The sequence below is a fragment of the Pavona decussata genome, unplaced genomic scaffold (genome assembly GCF_977016875.1).
Source record: "Pavona decussata unplaced genomic scaffold, jaPavDecu1.1 SCAFFOLD_133, whole genome shotgun sequence".
Classification (NCBI taxonomy): Eukaryota; Metazoa; Cnidaria; class Anthozoa; order Scleractinia; family Agariciidae; genus Pavona; species Pavona decussata.
In genome coordinates, this window is record NW_028145546.1 from 1431373 (window position 1) to 1450000 (window position 18628).

The following is an 18628-nucleotide window of genomic DNA, read 5'->3' on the forward strand; positions in this document are numbered from 1 at the left end:
GACTACACTACCCAACAAGCTTTGCAGCTTTAAAAATTATCGTATAAATAAATAATCTATCTTGCTACCTCAGAAACTTCAGCAACGTTTTTTCAGAAACGTTTTTTCTCTTAAACTCGCCATTACTAGCGTTCATTCATTCGCAATATCAGGAGTCGTTGTGTTGTCAACGACAGTTTTGCCTATGACATCTGCGAGTGAAAGCGGGAAAAATGAGGTCTGCTTCGACAACTGAATTGGACTATTGTTTTATTTTGTCCACAGCTGTTTCGACAAAGGTTGTCCAAAAAGGGTAAAAGCGTACGCGACAATGCCGAAACGTATTGTACGGTCGAGGCATTATAGATTCTGAGCTTTTATTGAAATTTATTGGGTATTTCCCAGACTACCTTTCCGCATTGTCGCGTACGCTTTTACGCTTTTTTGGACAACCTTTGTCGAAACAGCTCTACACGCCCCTTTTCCAGCTTTAGAAACTATCGTACCTACACTAAGACGATTAGGATGTACACTTTCGGAACTTTTCCGTCAAAAATCCCAAAACAGGCAATTTTCAGAAGCTTTTCCTTCCAGGGTCCGGAAAGTTTGAGATACATAACTTATTGGAAGTTACTCACGACACAATAATATGTTTTAGGTTGTTATTGAGTTATCACAATGTTTGTTGACGAAGTTGCCATTCCTTGTAAAGCGCTATGAACATTTCGTATTGGGTTATCTTTATCGTTATCACTATTCTTAATCATGTCCTAGCTGTCTCAAATGTCTTCTTTAAGTGCTCACATCATAAATACGTAAATTAAACCAAATACAGACTGATAAACACAGACACTCGGATGTTTATCAATATTCCGAGGATTCAGGTGTTCCGTATAAAAAATTTCAAAAATCACTGTTATACAATTAGTGAGAATGGAGTAAAACGCCCTTCTAAAGCGAACTCCTGCCTAAGAATCCACTCTTCAACCTAGCTTTACGCTTATCCACTCTAACTCCTCTCAGGAAAATTATAAGAAAACGACGACTGTTATGGAATTTATCGTGAAATATAGTACCGCGTGCAATACCAGTAACGGGTCTGCTTTCAAGCTAGCCAGTATTCTTTACCAAATAATGACACTATTACTATACTTTTCCTAACTATACTTCCGATACTAGCAAAAATTACAATGCTCAAAATACTGATTATCATGATCATGAACAGGCGAAGAAATTAACGAAGACAGCAAACAAAAGAAAAGATAAGCTTTTTCTTGTTGTTTGACATGTCTTTCAGAGTGAGAAGACCCTCGAAAAAGGCCGGTCAGAAATGAAGGACAAAATATTGTGACAGCAATATCCAATGGAAGGTCATCATTGACAACCCCAGAAGAAAACTCTATTTAGATCCTCAGTATTGCAAAAAGCATTGATTTTCTATAACAAAAAACTTATAAAATAGCACCATGTAGCACCTTAAGCCCGGTTCATACGTCGAACTTTACATGAGCCGAACCTAATACCTATTAAGGTCGACCCAAATAATTAAATTCGGCAGTTGATTCAGACGTCGAACCTAACTGAAGTCGAACTTAACGCTAAGTGAGAAAATGGATTTTCGTGGTCAGCAGCTGTTGTTTCTACTCAACAAGATTCAAAATGGTGGGAAAGATGAATTCTGACATGAAAGAGCTTGTTTGGTAAAATAATGAAGACAGGCCAAACACGGCTCCTATTGGTCGAGATAGGAAGAATTAATCTCGTACCCAGATCTCCCCCGAGCCGACTGAGATCAGGGCACGAGATTAAAGTGCCCCTAACCCTTCAATTTGTTTTCTTTTGGTAGATTTCCATATCTTTCAAGACCTATTTTTCGAAAAATTTTTTGAGAAATATTGAATCCTTTTTTTTACGAGCCCTAGAAGTGAAGGCAGTCTTGTCGATATTTTCACCCATCGGTCGCATTGGTCCCCCGCTCGGCCAAATATGGAGCGTGACGTAAGAAAAGAACATCGTACAAAAATAGCCGAAGCATTGCATTAATGCTTCAATTGTAAACAGAGAAAATGGTTGGAAAATGTGTGGTTTTTGGATGCAGCAACTCTCGAAATGCAGAGAAAGGAATCAGCATGCATAAGATTCCTTCTGTATTTTTTTAAATCCTTCTGGTGTCCTTTTCTTACGTCACAGCTAAGAAAGTGTCAAATATCGGACGCTTCTTATTGGCTCGTTCCTAATGAGCCCACAAGACAAAAATTTGTCCAGCAGGGCTTAAAGCGCGCAAAAATTTAAAAATTTCAGTAACTTAGCGCTCGTAAAATAAAAAGGATTCAATATTTCTAAATAATTTTTTCGAAAATGAGTTCTTCAAGGATATGGAAATCTACCAAAAGAAAACAAATTGAAGGGTTAGGGGCACTTTAAGGAAGAATATGACCTCCAAAGCTAATTTGTTCTTACGAGTGCGTATTTCAAAGATCTCCCTTTTCTGTACGAAAGTAAGGAAGGGTCTTTGCAGATCTCTCTTAGCAGAGGCTAGCTGATTTTCTATCAAGTGCCATTTACTCATCTGAGTGATTTTAGGTTAGGCACAGAAGAGCGACATTCCGTAACAAACGGCAAAATGTTTTTGCGCGTTTTTTGTTTGTTTTGTAGTGCCGACATTCTTTCGCTGAAATTGACTTCTGAAAGAGTTTTATCTATAAGGTTATCGAGGTAACCTCTGTAGCGTAATCTCTGTTTGAATAGAGTAATGTTTTCTTCAAATGTTGTTTTTGAAGATTTTGCTCTGAGAAGTCTTGAGGCTTCGCCTTTGATATAGCCTGTATTGGAAAGTTTCTGTCGTTTTGAAGTGCGTGTGCACATCAAGAATATATTCTTTTTTTTAAATCTTTCACATCTCAGACAAGTATATTTAGTTGTTTCGAAACAAGAATAACAAGCGCATTCCTCTTTTCCTGCCATCTTGGTCAGAATGAAGTCCTTTGCGCATGCCAAGTCGATGGAACGCGCAGACCTCTGTGATAGATATGATTTATATAATTTATACGTAACGTATGCATTTGGTTCGGCACATGTCAAAGTTCGACGTCTGAATCGAAGTCGAACTTTTGTCGTTCTATTCGACTGGCGCAGTCGAATAGAACGGCGGGTCGACCCAAATACAAATCTGTCGATCCTAACTGATTTATACGTCGATCTTTACATGCGCCGAACCAAATGATTAGGTTCGGCTTGTGTAAAGTTCGACGTATGAACCGGCCCTTAGAAGTCATACAAGACAACCCAAAATGGGTAAAAAAAAACTTATCATAATACAGCCCGATACTTCAGGGAAAAAACTCAAACCTTTCATTAACAAAGGAACTGAGTCGCGAAGCTCGTCTTTTTAGACCAAACTCATGGGAAAATACGCCACTTTTAAATTAGTCTGGCAAGGTTTCATGTTTTTATACACCTGATAAACACTTGAATGATACATGCTTAAAGTCCTCTTTATTATCTGTTTCCATAAAACCCAACTTCATAGGCCAATCCAAACACGCGGGCTGTATGTTTTCTGTTCAATCTCTCTCAAAATATTCACACGCCGTCAACAAAATCAATATTGGAATCTGCCGCTTGACCAAGGTTTAAATATTGTTATCCAATACGGAATAAGAAGGTTACCTGGGTTCAATTGTGTTAAGTTAGAGTCCAGATTCTTGACCGTCCCGCTCATTTTCCTCAATAAACCCAATATTTCTTTGCTCCGCCATTTCCAGTCGGATTTGGTGATTTGCTTCGTTACCGCTCTCCCCTTTGCGGGTGTCAACCTTAATGTTGTCGTTGCCGGAATATTTACTGTTGTTATGGTTCGCTTTGAGCTGGAGTAGAACCATCATTAAGATGAACATTTCTTCCCCTGTTCCAAGCACACTGACACGGGCAGCAACAAAAAGAACATTTTATTAGCAGAGCTTTAAATTCTTGACGGAAGTAAACCAGAAAAGTTCCGTAAATGACTGGATTCGCACAACTTTGTACATAGGCTGTGATGGGAGAAAATTTTAGGAACTCGTTCGCCATTTCTTGGTGCGTTTCTCGTCCAAACTCCCAGAGAAGCCAAGCAAGTTGATTGGGCAGCATGCAAACGGCAAAAACGATAACAACAGTTAAAACTGCTTTTAGTGCTTGAATGTTGTCCCTTCTTGCTGACCTCGTGGCATTATCATCCCGGATGTTGAGCGTGCGTTTTGACGCTCTTTCCTTCCAAAGATAAATAGCAATTCCAACGTAACATCCAGTGATGATTATCAGCGGTAGCAAATATTGCAAAACTACCAGTGCAACTGTGTAGATGCTACTGTAAGTATGTGCAGGCCATCCGTCTTCCACACACTCATTAAGCCCAGCAGTCGATACTATGGGCAGTGGGACTGCAAGCGCCACTGACACAACCCAGATTACTCCAATCACAAGCCGAGCGCGGCCTGGTTCCATTTTCAAATGAAATGGTTTGGTTATCACGTGATGACGCTCAATCGCCATTGCTGTCATGGTGAAGATGCTGGCATCAAACAAAACCGTGGAAAGAGGCCGCAGAGCTTTACAAAAAACACTGTTGTACGGAGAAGACGCCAGTTCTACATGAATGTCACTTGCAAGAGACACGATAAACAAAAGATCAGATATTGTTAAGTTGAGAATAAACCAGTCGTTCGCATTTTTTCTTCTCTTTCGCTTCAGGGCGATGGCAACAAAGACATTACCCACAATTCCAAGGGTTAGTATGACGCCATAAGCTGATGTTCGCAAAATGCTGAAAGTTGTGATTCGGCGGCCATCTTGGTTTTCTTCGATTAGCTCAGAAGTAGTGTTGTTATTCATCTCTAGTACTAGTAAAAGAAGAACAAGTAGAGAAATAAATAAAATAGGAAGTATATGTAATATTGGCAATGGACTTCGTTCGCTATTCACGCCCTTCCCATAAGATCTCAGTGACACCTAATGTACTTTATCGGAGAGTGATAAAGTTTTTGAAAAAAAAAAAACAAGGTGTGACGATGAAAGCTGGTTGCTCAAACCATGAATTTCGCACTCGCTTTTTGGTTGTTTTGTGTTTTGTTTTATTTCTTTTGTCGATTTTGTTTGTTTGTTGTTGTAGTTGCTGTTTTTCTCTTCTCGCTTTCTTGGTAAATTATTCGGTCCTTCGAATTCCCTTCAGCGTAAAAGAAAACCTAAAACAGTAAGTTAAAACTATTTTTAACGGAAGAACCAGAAACTGTTTATCTTTATTCTCAGAGGAGCGTTAAACGTCTTTCGAACAGCCGAGTCCTGATATATAAGTTTATAGCCTACATGCAGACGTCTCCTATTTCCTTTGTTGCACTCGATTTTTCCTGAGGGGAGTCTGTACACAGGCTAATAAGTTTGTAGATACTTTTTATTTTTATTTATTACCATTTGATGGCATAGTAAATTTATAAACACAAAACAAGAAAAAATAAAAAGCCATAAGGATAATCTGTAAAAGAGTAGAACACTCCATACGAGAAAGATCATCAAGTAGCTAATCTAAAGAAATAAATATATACATGTAATAATAATCAGGAAAAAAATTAAATTACAAAATCATTAACACCTCCTCGTTCCTGACTTAAAAGCTGCGAGACTGGGTGATAGTCTAATATCTACCGCGTGTCGAATTCCACATTTCAACAATTCTGTTAATTAAAATTAAAGTAAGTGTTTAAAGTTAGTCGTTCTACCAAAATTCTTCTTCAAAGAATAGTCATCAACATGTCTAAACCTGTACGGGTCATCCTGAGAATAAAAGTTCAGAAACGGAGATACATCCACATTCAAGTATCCATTCAAGGCCTTATACAAAAATGTAACATCAAAAATATAGCGTCTCTTTTCAAGCGAAAGTAGATTAAGACATTTTAGGCGCTCCTCATAGGTAAGACTCCTTTTTCCGAAGATAAATTTTGTTCCCCTCCGCTGTATGCGCTCGAGCTTATCAACATTTCTTGAGGCGTATGGCGACCACACAACCGATCCATATTCCACTTGCGATCTCACTAGCGTGCAGTACAGCATATTCAGAGTTTCGGTATCCTTCCAACCTCTACAAGTTCTTCTAAGCAGGCCTAAAATTCTATTAGCTTTATTTGTAATGGCATCAACATGAGAATTCCAAGAGAGATCAGATGGTTAATGAGCAAACCAAGGTTACGAGCTACGCGAAAAGAAAGCATCATATCTGTTAGACGTTTGAGGTATCCGTGAGACCTTTGATTAGAATAAGCCTTCTGTGAGACTTTCGAATCGAATTAGCGCACCAACCACGAGCTACCTATGAGACTTTCGATTATACTTTGCGCTCAGTTAGCTGTTATACTCTCGCATAACCCGGTAAGGAAACAGTCTGCTACGTTGCGGTATCTAACGCTGCTAAAGAATAGCTCCATTCAATCTTCTGTAGAAACTCGGAATTACCGAGCTTCAGTAATTCAACTGTATGATCAAGGCAACCAATACGACATCCTCAGTGAGGTTTCAATATCCTGGTTCAGACCTGGTTGTGTTGGTTGCGGAGTCACATCTTAGAGAACGTGTAGCAAAACTTCGAAATAAGCTGTCAAAATAAACATGAGCGAATTTGAGGTGGATTAAATTAATTTCCAGCTTAGCTTACTGAACAAAACCTGTGTTACTGAGTATATTATATGTAGCCTTTTTTCCCTTACCTCAAATAAGACCTCGATGGCAATCTTTGTTTCATTCTTTCATTATTCCCCTAATATGTAGGGGATGCATTCGAGGTAGTATTTACTGACGCTACTAAATTTTAATTTTACGTGTCAACTTACATCTTTTTGTTGATTGGTCTAGACCTGCACTGCATTTTAAAGTCTTTTGTCTGTCATTTTATTATTTAAGGTAGTCAAACAAAATGACGCTTTACGTCTGAAAACCATATGCCAAGTTGTCACAAAAAGATGGCTAGCCTGTTCTAAAAAATATCTATCATGATTTGGGTACAGTGGAACCTCTCCTTACGGACACCTCTTTAATACGGACACCTCTCTATTACGGACAGTTCACTTGGTCCCTAAGAGACCGAAATCCATATAAAGCCTACCTCTCTAAAACGGACACCTCTATACACTTATTCCTTTCCCCTTGGTGTCCGTAATAAAGAGGTTCGACTGTATTTCAGAAAATGAAAAGTCAGCTAAAAAATACTTCCATCGTTTCTGAAAGCGAATTTTAAACAAGAGACAAACAACTGCATAAACACCTTTATGCAGGTGACATTGGGATGTACAAGAGCTGTCAGCAAGAAACTAGGAAACAACTACGTACCTTTATGGCAAGAACATTTTGCGGGAGTTTAACAGATCATGATTATGATTTTTGTAAACTTATTTAATAGAAATTTTGTTGGGTAGGGTAATTCTTTAGCTACCTTGCAAGTCGAGTATACACTTTTGAAAATCATGATAACTTATTGGGTATATGAATGATTTCTGTGATGATACGGTACCAGCTAACCAGGGGTAGGTTGTAAGGTAGTTTCCTCGAAATGAAGGTTGTCGTAAAAATTTTCTCAAACTTCCTGTGATTATTTAATGATATGTATTATTTCAAAATGTAATAAAAAAGATAGGTCACCGTGCCTGCGAAAGAGTTACGATTCACTTTAGCTACTCCATGATTGCTTACAATATTATCTTTCAAATACGGGTCTATTTGATACCCGCGACAGGTGGGCAAGCATGTATTTCTTGCAATGACACTTTTTCTGTCGTAACTTTTCCAAAAAAAATTTTGAATAGAAAGAGGATAACAGCTAAGTTAAAATGCTCGCTTTGAAGAAAATGACCATTTAGCAATTGGCTGGGCTTATGATCAAGGAAAGTACACAATGTTTACAACTTGGGCGCGCGCTAATGATCAGGCAACAAATTATGCGCAATGCGAGAGCGTAAAGCAATTCAATGGATCACCTCAGAAAACAATACTGCTGAAAAATAATTAGCCTCCCACGCAGTCGTTTCTAGGGAAGTCATTTTACCTTCCTTCCCACGACTCCCGTAGCTTGAGAAAAGAATCGGTCTAAATTATGAAAACAGTCTCGCGTTGCTCATGCCTACGGTGTCAGACCTGCCACGAGACGGCTGGCTTTAGGAAAAGTAGAAAAGAAATAAAAATGTCTATGCGCCCTTGTCACGTTTTGTGAACATTTCTTACAGGACCTCTCCATCAAATAATAATAACCACTTCAGGGCAAACGCCCACGGATTTGCATGTAAATATGAGGTGATTGTAAGAGCACTAAATCTAAAGCTATAGCTTTTCTGGTTTCATCAAATACTTTCGCTAACCGGTGATTGGTCAAAATACATCACGCAAAAATGCACCAATTAAAACTAGGAAAATTATGTGATATTTTGAGGTTCTTTGGAGTTTGACTCTTAAAGCCGGGTTGTTTGTACCAAAAATACATGGAAATCAAGTGCTGCAGCTAGAAAGGAAATTCCTAAAGGTTAATTTTCGTGTCTCTTAAAATTAACAGCAAAAAAATTATTTGTGTCAAAAGCTAAAGACTTATTTTGTTTGGTTGAGAAACTGAAATCGGTCATGGCGACCAAGTGCTTTCACCTCGCTACTTCTTCTTACAACGAACGATAGCCGAGAATGACAGCGTCCTTTTGATGGGAGGAAGGAGCACGTCAAATTCAGTGGAAGAAATTACTCCGCAAGCTCTTTCCGTTTGGATCCACCGTTTGCTATTTTTATCGATCTATGTTCGGCTGATTTCCAAGCGGTATAGGAAGCTTCACAGCGCAGGTGAATAATTAATTGATGCCTAACATTTGGTTTTATCGTTGTTACTTTGCTCCAGAATTAAAAATTGTATTCTATCTTAATTACGTGTGTATAATGGGAACTGTTCTCGTCGATCGGCTTTGTTTGTTTTGTACGTTACGAAAAAATTAAATAATTTGTTGGTTTGCTTGCGCCTACGGTGAATGTTTTACTGACTGCTTTACGAAGTTCCTTGATAGTTTTAAGAACAATTTGCCCTCTGCGTTATAAAAGCGAAAATAAATGGACTCCAATTGATTTTTATTTTTTCTGCTTTGTTATTCTTTTTAGTTTTTAAGATGATCGAGGCGAACCAGTTTGTGAACGGTCAACGCGCGCTACGTAGCACTGTCACTGGTTAGTAAATTTTGTTTATCAAGAAGGCCGTACGTAAACCTCAGAGAAAATGGCTGCACTAACCAAAAACCAGACTTCAAATATATCCTTGAGTGATAAATGAAAAAAAAAACAAACTGTGATAATTCATAGCAATCAGTACAGAAATAAACTAAACAACGATCTTTCGAAAATTCACAAAAACAAGCGAATGAATGTTTTGCGTACGCTTTGTTTTGATGAAAATGAAATCACACTTTAATTTTAAATTCACTTTTAAACCTTCTTTGAAAAGACTTTCAGTGAAAAATACTCACACATCTTAATCTTTGCCGTTATATCCTACTGTTTTAAGTATTTTTGTTTGTTCTCTGTCAAGATTGTCAGAAATAAATGCTAAAATTAGAAATATATGCGAGAAAAACTTGTCAGTAGTTTATGCCAACGATACAGTGCTGCGAGACGTTTGTTTGACTGAATATTTTAGCTAAGAATCAAATTTTCTTAGATGAAGCAAAATGGGACGAGATTAGAATATAAAATTTCAATGAAAATAACGAACATGGACTTTAAAAAGACTGCTCTGAAGTTAAACAAGTTGCAGTGTCAACACTGCAAGAAAAACCGAATATCTTGCAAAACAGCAAAGTTTGTCAACAAAATCACATAAATATACTCGTCTCTTCGGAGAATAACCAGTCATTTTATTCGATTGCTGATTTATTTCGTTCGTTTTACAACGTTAAGTTTCACTTCAAGAGAAAAAATCCAACGTTTCTTCGCGCCGGATCAGAGTAAAATGATTTCTTTTCATGATTCGGCCGCTGTTTATGAAGTGCCGCCTCTAAAAGAGTCGATTTGTTTCTCCCGCCGCAAGTCGCCTTGCTCTTTCTCCCGCTGTTTGACGGCAAAATTGGACGAGATTAGAAAATAAAACTCCAACCCCGCGGGAAATAATCAACATGGACCGAAAAAATAAGCTCAAAAGACTGCTCTGAAGTAAGCAGTAGTTAGCTTAAGCTTAAGTTAAACGACGTGTCAAAACTTCAAGAAACCAATATCTGGCAAAACAGAAACTAGCAAAGTTTTGTCAACAAAATTGCATGAATATACTCGCCTCTTCTGAGAATAACCAGTCCTTTTATTCCATTGTTGATTTTTCCGTTCGTTTTACAACGTTAAGTGAGCGAAACGTTTCACTTCAAGAGCAAAAATCCAACGTTTCGTCGCGCCGGATTGGAGTAGAATGATTTCACTTCAAGATTCTGATGATGTGTCAGTCGATTTGTTTCTCCCGCCGCTAGTTGCCTTGGTCTTTCCCCCGCTGTTGGTCATATAAATTGACTTTGTATTTTGTCGTCTTCAAAATCAAATCAGTCCCGCCAAACAAACGCGGACGGCAGCGCAGTTGGCCATGCAATTTCCCGCCGAAAAAATCCGGGCTGCAGCACAGGATTTGAGTGTCTCACTCCACATTGGCTTACATGGAGGAGCCTACGTACGGTCGGACGATCGGTCGGACGTCAATGACGTCATGACCAAACCAAAAATTCTCGCGCTGATGGGTTTACCAAAATCTCTTAGCTATTGGGCTGCGCGCGGGGGCTTTCGGCGCGTGCGGAGCTCCGCTATTACAACACATTGCCCTGAACAGGAAACATTTTTTTGTTTGTTTTTGCTTCCTCTCTGGTGAAGCGACTGGTTTATAGGCCAATTTTTCATCAGTCTGTCTTTGGAAGTATAACATAGAGGGAAGTCTCCTGGACATGTACTTCCCACTGTTTGAGAGTTGTACATAAGTATCGTAAGCAACTCGAGCTTCTCGCCAGGTAAACTTTAAAGTTTCCTTGCTCTACTTTATCACTGATATTTAATCCCTGATAACGCGAGTGCTACATCAAGTCAAAACGATTTTCCTTCATCCGCTATTTTTCGAGCGGTATCGGAGTATATGTTCCGTCAAAGAACTGACTAAAATATCACCCTTTTAATAAGCACTTTTTTAATTTTTGCGTTTTGTTTTTCTTCAACAAAAGGGTCATCGGTAGCAGAGAACATGGCCGTTTTACACTAGAAGAAGGGCGAACCGATTTTAGACAGAAAAGTCGCCCGGTTTTGTGATCGCCTTAATTAACAGGCAAATATGGATAACTTTTACGTCCAAAATTGTGTTCGTTCCGTTTTCACACCAAGACGACACACAAATGGTTATCCGTCCGTTGTGCGTCTTCTAGTGTAAAAATGGCCAATAATTCTTTCATCGTACGAGTTTCTTCTCTCGTAGATACACAGCTGTACATAATCACAGTACTTTTGCTGGTTATGTAATTGAATTTTGCATGATCAAACTACTGTATCGTAACTTGATCAAAAGTGGAATAAAACAATATTTTGTCACTGTGGAAGATACCAAAGGGAACTGAAAAGATTGTGATGAAGGAATAAACGACCGTTAAGTCATAGTTAAAGACAAGGACAACATGGAGGAGGACGGCGGAGAGGGAAAGGGAAAAGGCTGGATGGAAGAATTGGAGTAAGATACAAATCGCATCGGCTGGCAGAGCTGGTTGGCGGAGTTGTGTTGAGGCCTTATGTGCCACATGGCACGAAGTGGATAGGTGAAGGTGAAGGTGAAGTCATAGTTATCCTGTACAGCCTGGTGCTTAGCCTCCAACGCAGTCGTTTTAGGGGACTCGTAAAACGACTACATGGAAGGCTACCTAGACTGCAAGCAGTCCCTTTCTGGATAGTCAAGAGGTCGCGCGAAAAAGCCGAGCGCGAAAAAACTGGTTATTTCTCTTCGCTCCAGTCTCGCTGTGCTGTGAGCGCACCCTCTCGACAAACCAGAAGGGGACTGCTTGCAGTCTATTTTATGGGTGGATATCCACCCATAAACGACGGTGCCTCTGAGTATCACGGAATAGAGATAAAATTTGTATCTGGTGAATTGTAGACACTATCAGAATTACACTGCTAAAATCAGATATGTCTGCACGAACTACTGGACTATGTAAATGCGAACTCCTTATCTGCAGATATAAACGAAGCAGAGCAAAGCGTAAACAGTTGTCTGAGTCATTTGTCGATCATATTATATCATTGAATATAAACATATGAACCATTTAACTGCGAAGGTCTTTCTTTCTTCTATCTAATGTTGTATCATTAATAATTATTCTACAATGTCTAAAACGTCATAAACAGCCTGTGTTGTATATTCTCATTGCACCTGGAGCATAAACGTAGGTTGCCACAAACTAGAAAATTCAAATTTTATGTTGTAACCATCAGAACGATCAGCTAAAAATAGAAACCTTAACTGGGGGAAACATTTGAATGGTGATTCGTCAACGGACATTATCTGTTTTCCGAAAGGCAAACAGTTTTTCTTGAGCACCGCTCAAGGAAAACTGTCCGAAAATACATGTTAAGCTGTTCTTTTTTTTCTGTGTCTCCAAGAAAATTGTATTTATACAACTGGTCTTTGTTACAAGGTTTGCTTTACTCCCGTGTATTTGTAGCGGGTTTGGAGGATTTGATAGAGCCTTGTATTTAACCATCGCATGTTTAACATCGAAGGTCATTTCTGCGTGATGAGCTCAGTGTTTCTCCTATTTTTAATCTCTTCAATTTGAACATAACCTCTTATTCTGTGTCTTTAACAAGGTATTTTTAATGCCATATGATGACATTTCAACTGGGTTTCGTTGTTACTGTGGATTTAACAGCCTTTCGTGCTGAGAGCTCAGTGTGTATTGTCTGCTAATCGATTGCCAAGGTTGCTGTTGTTTCAGAATTCGCCTTCAAACAAAAAAAATGTGTATTATTGAAATAAATGTGATGGTATATTTCCAGCCTGGTGAATGAATGAGAATGATGTATTATTCTAGACCTAGCAGTATGCAGGATGTTTGTCCCATGAACCTAGTTTAATGGCCTTAGCTCCCACCAGTCTCCTGTAGCTCAGTGGCAGAGCTTCCGAACTAGTAATCGGAAGGTCTTAGGTTCGACTCCTGATAGGAGCACTCAGATTTCTTTTTTCCGAGTAAGCCTGTGTCACTTTCTAGAATAATACATCATTCTCATGTGTATTATTATTACAAGTTTGCTTTCTTTTCATTTACTTGTAAAATCATATAATTTAACAATTTAAAAATAGCTAATCATGGTAAGCAATTTTTTCGTGTAAAGGTAATAATAAGAAGAATAATTAAGATAAAAATTTTTTGACTTACGTTTTTTTCCAAGTGTCTTTAAGGTGACTCGACCCAGTTATTTTATGGCGGTACCATCCTACTTTAAAGCTCTCTGGTATCCCCACCTTTACTTTTATCGTAAGTCTAACACATAGAATGGATACCATATAGATCAATCTACAATATAGCAAAAAAATTTTGGCAATCGGAGTAAATGTCACGAGGTTATAGTGCCACGCCCCTTTGAGGTCTGAGTCGAAATTCTGCTGTTGCCAGCTTTTTTTCGTGAAAATGTCTCGGCTACACATAGTGCGCATTAGGGCCTTGCGCTGAACAGAGTTTCACCCAAATCCCAAAGACCCAATTCGAGAAATTCAGCGCTTTTCCAATTTAGGTCATAATTTATGTAAAAATGATAAGTAAACTTTACACGATTATATCTAATAAACTATGAGACTTATTCCTTTATTTTGGGGATCTTTATAACAGATGGGTCCTTGCAAGACAGCAAAAAGCTTTAGGGTCTTGTAAATGCGCGCGATTTTGAGCAATGCAAACATATAGAAATTATAGTCTTAGCTATTTGTTGAAGTTTGTCAGCGTTTAAGAGTCCTTCTCACAAAAAAGCGTTTTTTAAAAGATTCGTAGTTTTTTGTCCTTTAAATTTTTTCAGGGCCACAATTGATTAACTAACTACCCGGATTCTGAGTTTCATGGTCATTGAAAAACTGTGACATTATCTTCTATAAGCCCAAACTTGAGTAAACATTGAAGATTTTTAGCGTTTTGGCTGAGTTAATATGGTCCCTGGTCACAGGCTTCTAGAGTTCAATTCTGTTAAAGCGCAGTCTCTTGAAATTCCGGATCATTCTCTTCAATAAACCCGAGGTTTCTTTGCGCTGCCATTTCAACATGGATATTATCGTTGTGATTTGCTTCATTATTTTTGTCTCCTTCACGGGTATTAACTTTAATGTTACCATTGCCGTTATAATTGTCCTGTTGATATGGTTTTCTTTGAGCTGGAGTACAACTATCATTAACATAAACATTTCTTCCTCTGTTCCAAGCACAATGACACGGGCAGCAACAACAAGAAAATTTTATTAGCAGAGCTTTAAATTCTTGACGGAAGTAAACCTGAAAAGTTCCGTAAATGACTGGATTCGCACAACTATGTACATAGGCTGTGATGGGAGAAAATTTTAGGAACTCGTTCGCCATTTCTTGATGTGTTTCTCGTCCAAACTCCCAGAGAAGCCAAGCAAGTTGATTGGGCAGCATGCAAACGGAAAAAACGATAACAACAGTTAAAACTGCTTTTAGTGCTTGAATGTTGTCCTTCCTTGCTGATCTCGTGGCATTATCACCCCGGATGTTGAGCATGCGTTTTGACGCTCTTTCCTTCCAAAGATAAATAGCAATTCCAACGTAACATCCAGTGATGATTGTCAGTGGCAGCAAATATTGCAAAACTACCAGTGCAACTGTGTAGATGCTACTGTAAATATGTGCAGGCCATCCGTCTTCCAAACACTCATTAAGCCCAGCAGTCGTTACTATGGGTAGTGGGACTGCAAGCGCCACTGACGCAACCCAGATTACTCCTATCACAAGCCGAGCGCCGCCTGGTTCCATTTTAAAATGAAATGGTTTGGTTATCACGTGATGCCGCTCAAGCGCCATTGCTGTCATGGTGAAGATGCTGGCAGAAAACAAAACCGTGGAAAGAGGCCGCAGAGCTTTGCAAAAAACACTGTTATACGGAGAAGGCGCAAGTTCTACATGAATGTCACTTGCAAGGGACACGATAAACAAAAGATCAGAAATTGTTAAGTTGAGAATAAACCAGTCGTTCGCATTTTTTCTTCTCTTTCGCTTCAAGGCGATGGCAACAAAAACATTACCCACAATTCCAAGGGTTAGTATGACGCAATAAACTGAAGTTCGTAAAATGCTGAAAGTTGTGATTCGGCGGCCATCTTGGTTTTCTTCGAATGTCTCAGCAGTACTGTTATTCATATTTGGTACTAGGAAAGGATGATCAATTAGAGAAATAAATAAAATTGGAAGTGTATGTTATATTGACAAGGAACCTCGATCGTCCGCAATTCACGCCCTTCCTATTGGATCTTAATGATACCTAATGTAATTTATCAGAGTGCGATAAAGTTTTGGAAAAAAAAACAACAAGGTGTGACGATGAAAGCTGGTTGCTCAAACCATGAATTTTGCACTCGCTTTTGGATTGTTTTGTGTTTTGTTTTATTTCTTTTGTCGATTTTGTTGGTTTGTTGTTGTAGTTGCTGTTTTGCTCTTCTCGCTTTCTTGGTAAATTGTTTGGCCCTTCCCTTCAGGGTAAAAGAAAGCCTAAAACAGGAAGCTAAAACTATTTTTAAAGGAAGAACCAGAAACTGTTTATCTTTATTCTCAGAGGAGCGTTAAACATCTTTCGAACAGCCGAGTCCTGATATATAAGTTTGTAGATAAAGAAAACGATTACTTATGCACCAATAATCCAGGCCTACTGAAACTCTAATTATAACGACTACCTATACATCATTAAAACGTCTTCACATATACTGACAAGTAAGCTTTTGCATTTTACTCCTCTCTCCTTAAATATTAATGTATTGCAAATAAGAATTTTTTTCATGTGTTTATGTTTAATTTATTGCCCCCACGGTCAGTTGTCTGGAAAAGAAGCTGAGACGCGCAAAAGCGGTCCTAAAAGCAGGAATAAGTGATAAGAACGAGTGATCCGAACGGGTTTGCCTTTCTAGAGCTGCGCGAAAAGAGAGCGTCATCTGTTACACGTTCGAGCTATCCGCGAAGACGTTTCATTAAAATTAGCCTTCTGTGAGACTTTCGAATAGAATTAGCGAAACAACGAACTACCTATGAGACTTTCGATTATAGTTTGCGCGAATTCCGACAGTTCGAAGCTGTTAGCTCAGTTAGCTGTTACAATTCGCATAACCCGGTTAGGAAACAGTCTGCTACGTTGCGGTATCTAATGGTGCTAAATAATAGCTCCATCCAATCTTCTGTAGAAACTCGGAATTACCGAGCTTCAGTAATTCAACTGTATGATCAAGGCAACCAATACGACATCCTCAGTAAGGTTTCAATATTCTGGTTCAGACCTGGTGGTGTTGATTGCTTAGTCATATCTTAGAAACTTTGAAATAAGCTTTCAATATAAACAAGAGCAAATTTGAGGCGGACAAAAGTAATTTCCCGTTTAGCTTACTGAACAAAACCTGTGTTACTGAGTATATTATATGTAGCCTTTTTTTTCCCTTACCTCAAAAAAGACCTCGATGGCAATCTATGTTTCACTCTTTCATTGTTCCTCTCAAATGTAGGGGATGTATTCGAGGTAGTGTTTACTCACGCTACTAAATTTATATTTACACGTCACCTTACATCTTTTTGTTGATTGGTCTAGACCTGCACTACATTTTAAAGTCTTTTGTCTGTCATTTTATAATTTAGGGCAGTCAAACAAAATGACGCTAGACGTCTAAAAACCATATGCCAAGTTGTCACAAAAAGATGGTTAGCCTGTTCTCAAGTTAGTCTCAATATTCCTGAAAAAAATATCTATCATGATTTGGGTATTTCAGAAAATGAAAAGAAAGCTAAAAAGTACTTTCGTTTTTTCTGAAAGCGAATTTTAAACAACAGACAAACAACTGCATAAACACCTGTATGCAGGTGATATTGGGATGTACAAGAGCTGTCAGCACGAAACTAGGAAACAATCACGTACCTTCATGGCAGGAACATTTTGCGGGAGTTTAACAGATAATGATTTTTCTAAACTTATTTAACAGAAATTTGTTTTTTTATCTTTTGGGTAGGGTAATTCTTTAGCTACTCTGCAGCCGGTCGAGTATACACTTTTAAAAATCATGATAACCTAGCGGGTATATGAGTGATTTCTGTAATAATATGTACAAGCTAGCCAGGGATAGGCTGCGGTAGTTTTCTCGAAATGAAGGCTGTCGTAAAATTTTTCTCAAACTTCTGTTAATGATATGTGTTATTTCAAAATGTAATAAAAAAGATAGGTCACCGTGCCCGCGACAGAGCTACGATTCACTCCAGCTACTCCATAATTGCTTGCAATGTTCGCTTTTAAATACGAGTCTATTTGATACCCGCGAGTGGTGGGCAAGCATGTATTTCTGGCCATGACACTTTTTCTGTCGTCATCTTTTACTAACAAAAAATTTGAACTGAAAGAGGATAACAGCTAAGTTAAGATAACGAGATAAATATGATAGGTCACATTGCTCGCTTTGAAGAAAATGACCATTTAGCAATTGGCTGGGTTATGATCAAGGAAAGTACACAATGTTTTCAACTTGGGCGCGAGCTAATGATGCAACAAATTATGCGCAGTACGAAAGTGTAAAGCAATTCAACGGATCACCTCAGAAAAATACCCTCCCACGCAGTCGTTTCTAGGGAAGTCGTTTTACCCTCCTTCCCACGACTCCCGTAGCTTGAGAAAAGAATCTGTCTGCATTATGAAAACAGTCGCACGTTGCGCATGCATACGGTGTCAGACCTGCCACGAGACGGCTGGCTTTGGGAAAATAAATAAGTAGAAAATGAATGAAAATGTCTATGCGCCTTTGTCACGTTTTATCAACATTTCTTACAGGACCTGTCCATAAAATAATAATTACCACTTCAGGGCAAACGCCCACGGATTTGCATGTAAATATGAGGTGATTGTAAGAGTACAAAATCTAAAGCTATAAATTGTGTGCACGACGGCCATGTTGGAGGACCGAAACAATACAATGATTTTCCTTTCGGAAATATATTCTATTTTTATGCAAATATCTTCTATTGTTTTAGTCCTCCAACATGGCCGGTGATTGGTCAAAATACATCCCAAAATATTTCCGAAGTGAAACATGACAAACATGAGTCGTGCGAGACATAACTTGAAAATTTCAAGATGTAAGAGGTTTTGCAGTTGGAACTGAACAAGGATTAATTTAACTAAAAAAGAAAAAGAAAAAGAGAACCCTAATAGGAAAAAAAATGTATAATAAATAACAACAGAATTCTAATTCAAGTTAAAGTAAAATATTTTAATAAATAATAATTTTAATAATATCTTAATTATTGTTTAGTAAAATCCTTATACATTAAATAAAAGAAACGAATCAAGTATGAGGCTTACTGAAACAAATATTCAACTGAAAAATAAAAGAAAAGAGCAATTGGACAATATT

At 38.4% G+C, this 18628-nt stretch overlaps 2 protein-coding genes and 1 pseudogene across 2 annotated transcripts; all 3 read right to left on the bottom strand.

Moving 5' to 3' along the window:
• Positions 1-2: 2 nt before the first annotated feature.
• On the bottom strand, positions 3-5081 carry LOC146468111 (QRFP-like peptide receptor). Its single transcript, XM_085124754.1, has one exon. The coding sequence runs from the start codon at positions 4846-4848 to the stop codon at positions 3829-3831; it is 1020 nt and encodes a 339-aa protein (XP_084980880.1). The 5' UTR covers positions 4849-5081; the 3' UTR covers positions 3-3828.
• A 616-nt stretch (positions 5082-5697) lies between these two features.
• LOC146468112 (uncharacterized) lies at positions 5698-6224 on the bottom strand (annotated as a pseudogene).
• A 7983-nt stretch (positions 6225-14207) lies between these two features.
• LOC146468113 (orexin receptor type 2-like) lies at positions 14208-15392 on the bottom strand. The gene has a single exon (XM_085125135.1). It carries the CDS (start codon positions 15390-15392, stop codon positions 14208-14210), a length of 1185 nt encoding a protein of 394 aa, XP_084981261.1.
• Between the last annotated feature and the right edge of the window lie 3236 nt (positions 15393-18628).

Bases quoted from the DNA above. Each gene is read 5' to 3' on its own strand.
- LOC146468111 (XM_085124754.1), bottom strand. From the start codon at position 4,848: ATGAATAACAACACTACTTCTGAGCTAATCGAAGAAAACCAAGATGGC.
- LOC146468113 (XM_085125135.1), bottom strand. From the start codon at position 15,392: ATGAATAACAGTACTGCTGAGACATTCGAAGAAAACCAAGATGGCCGC.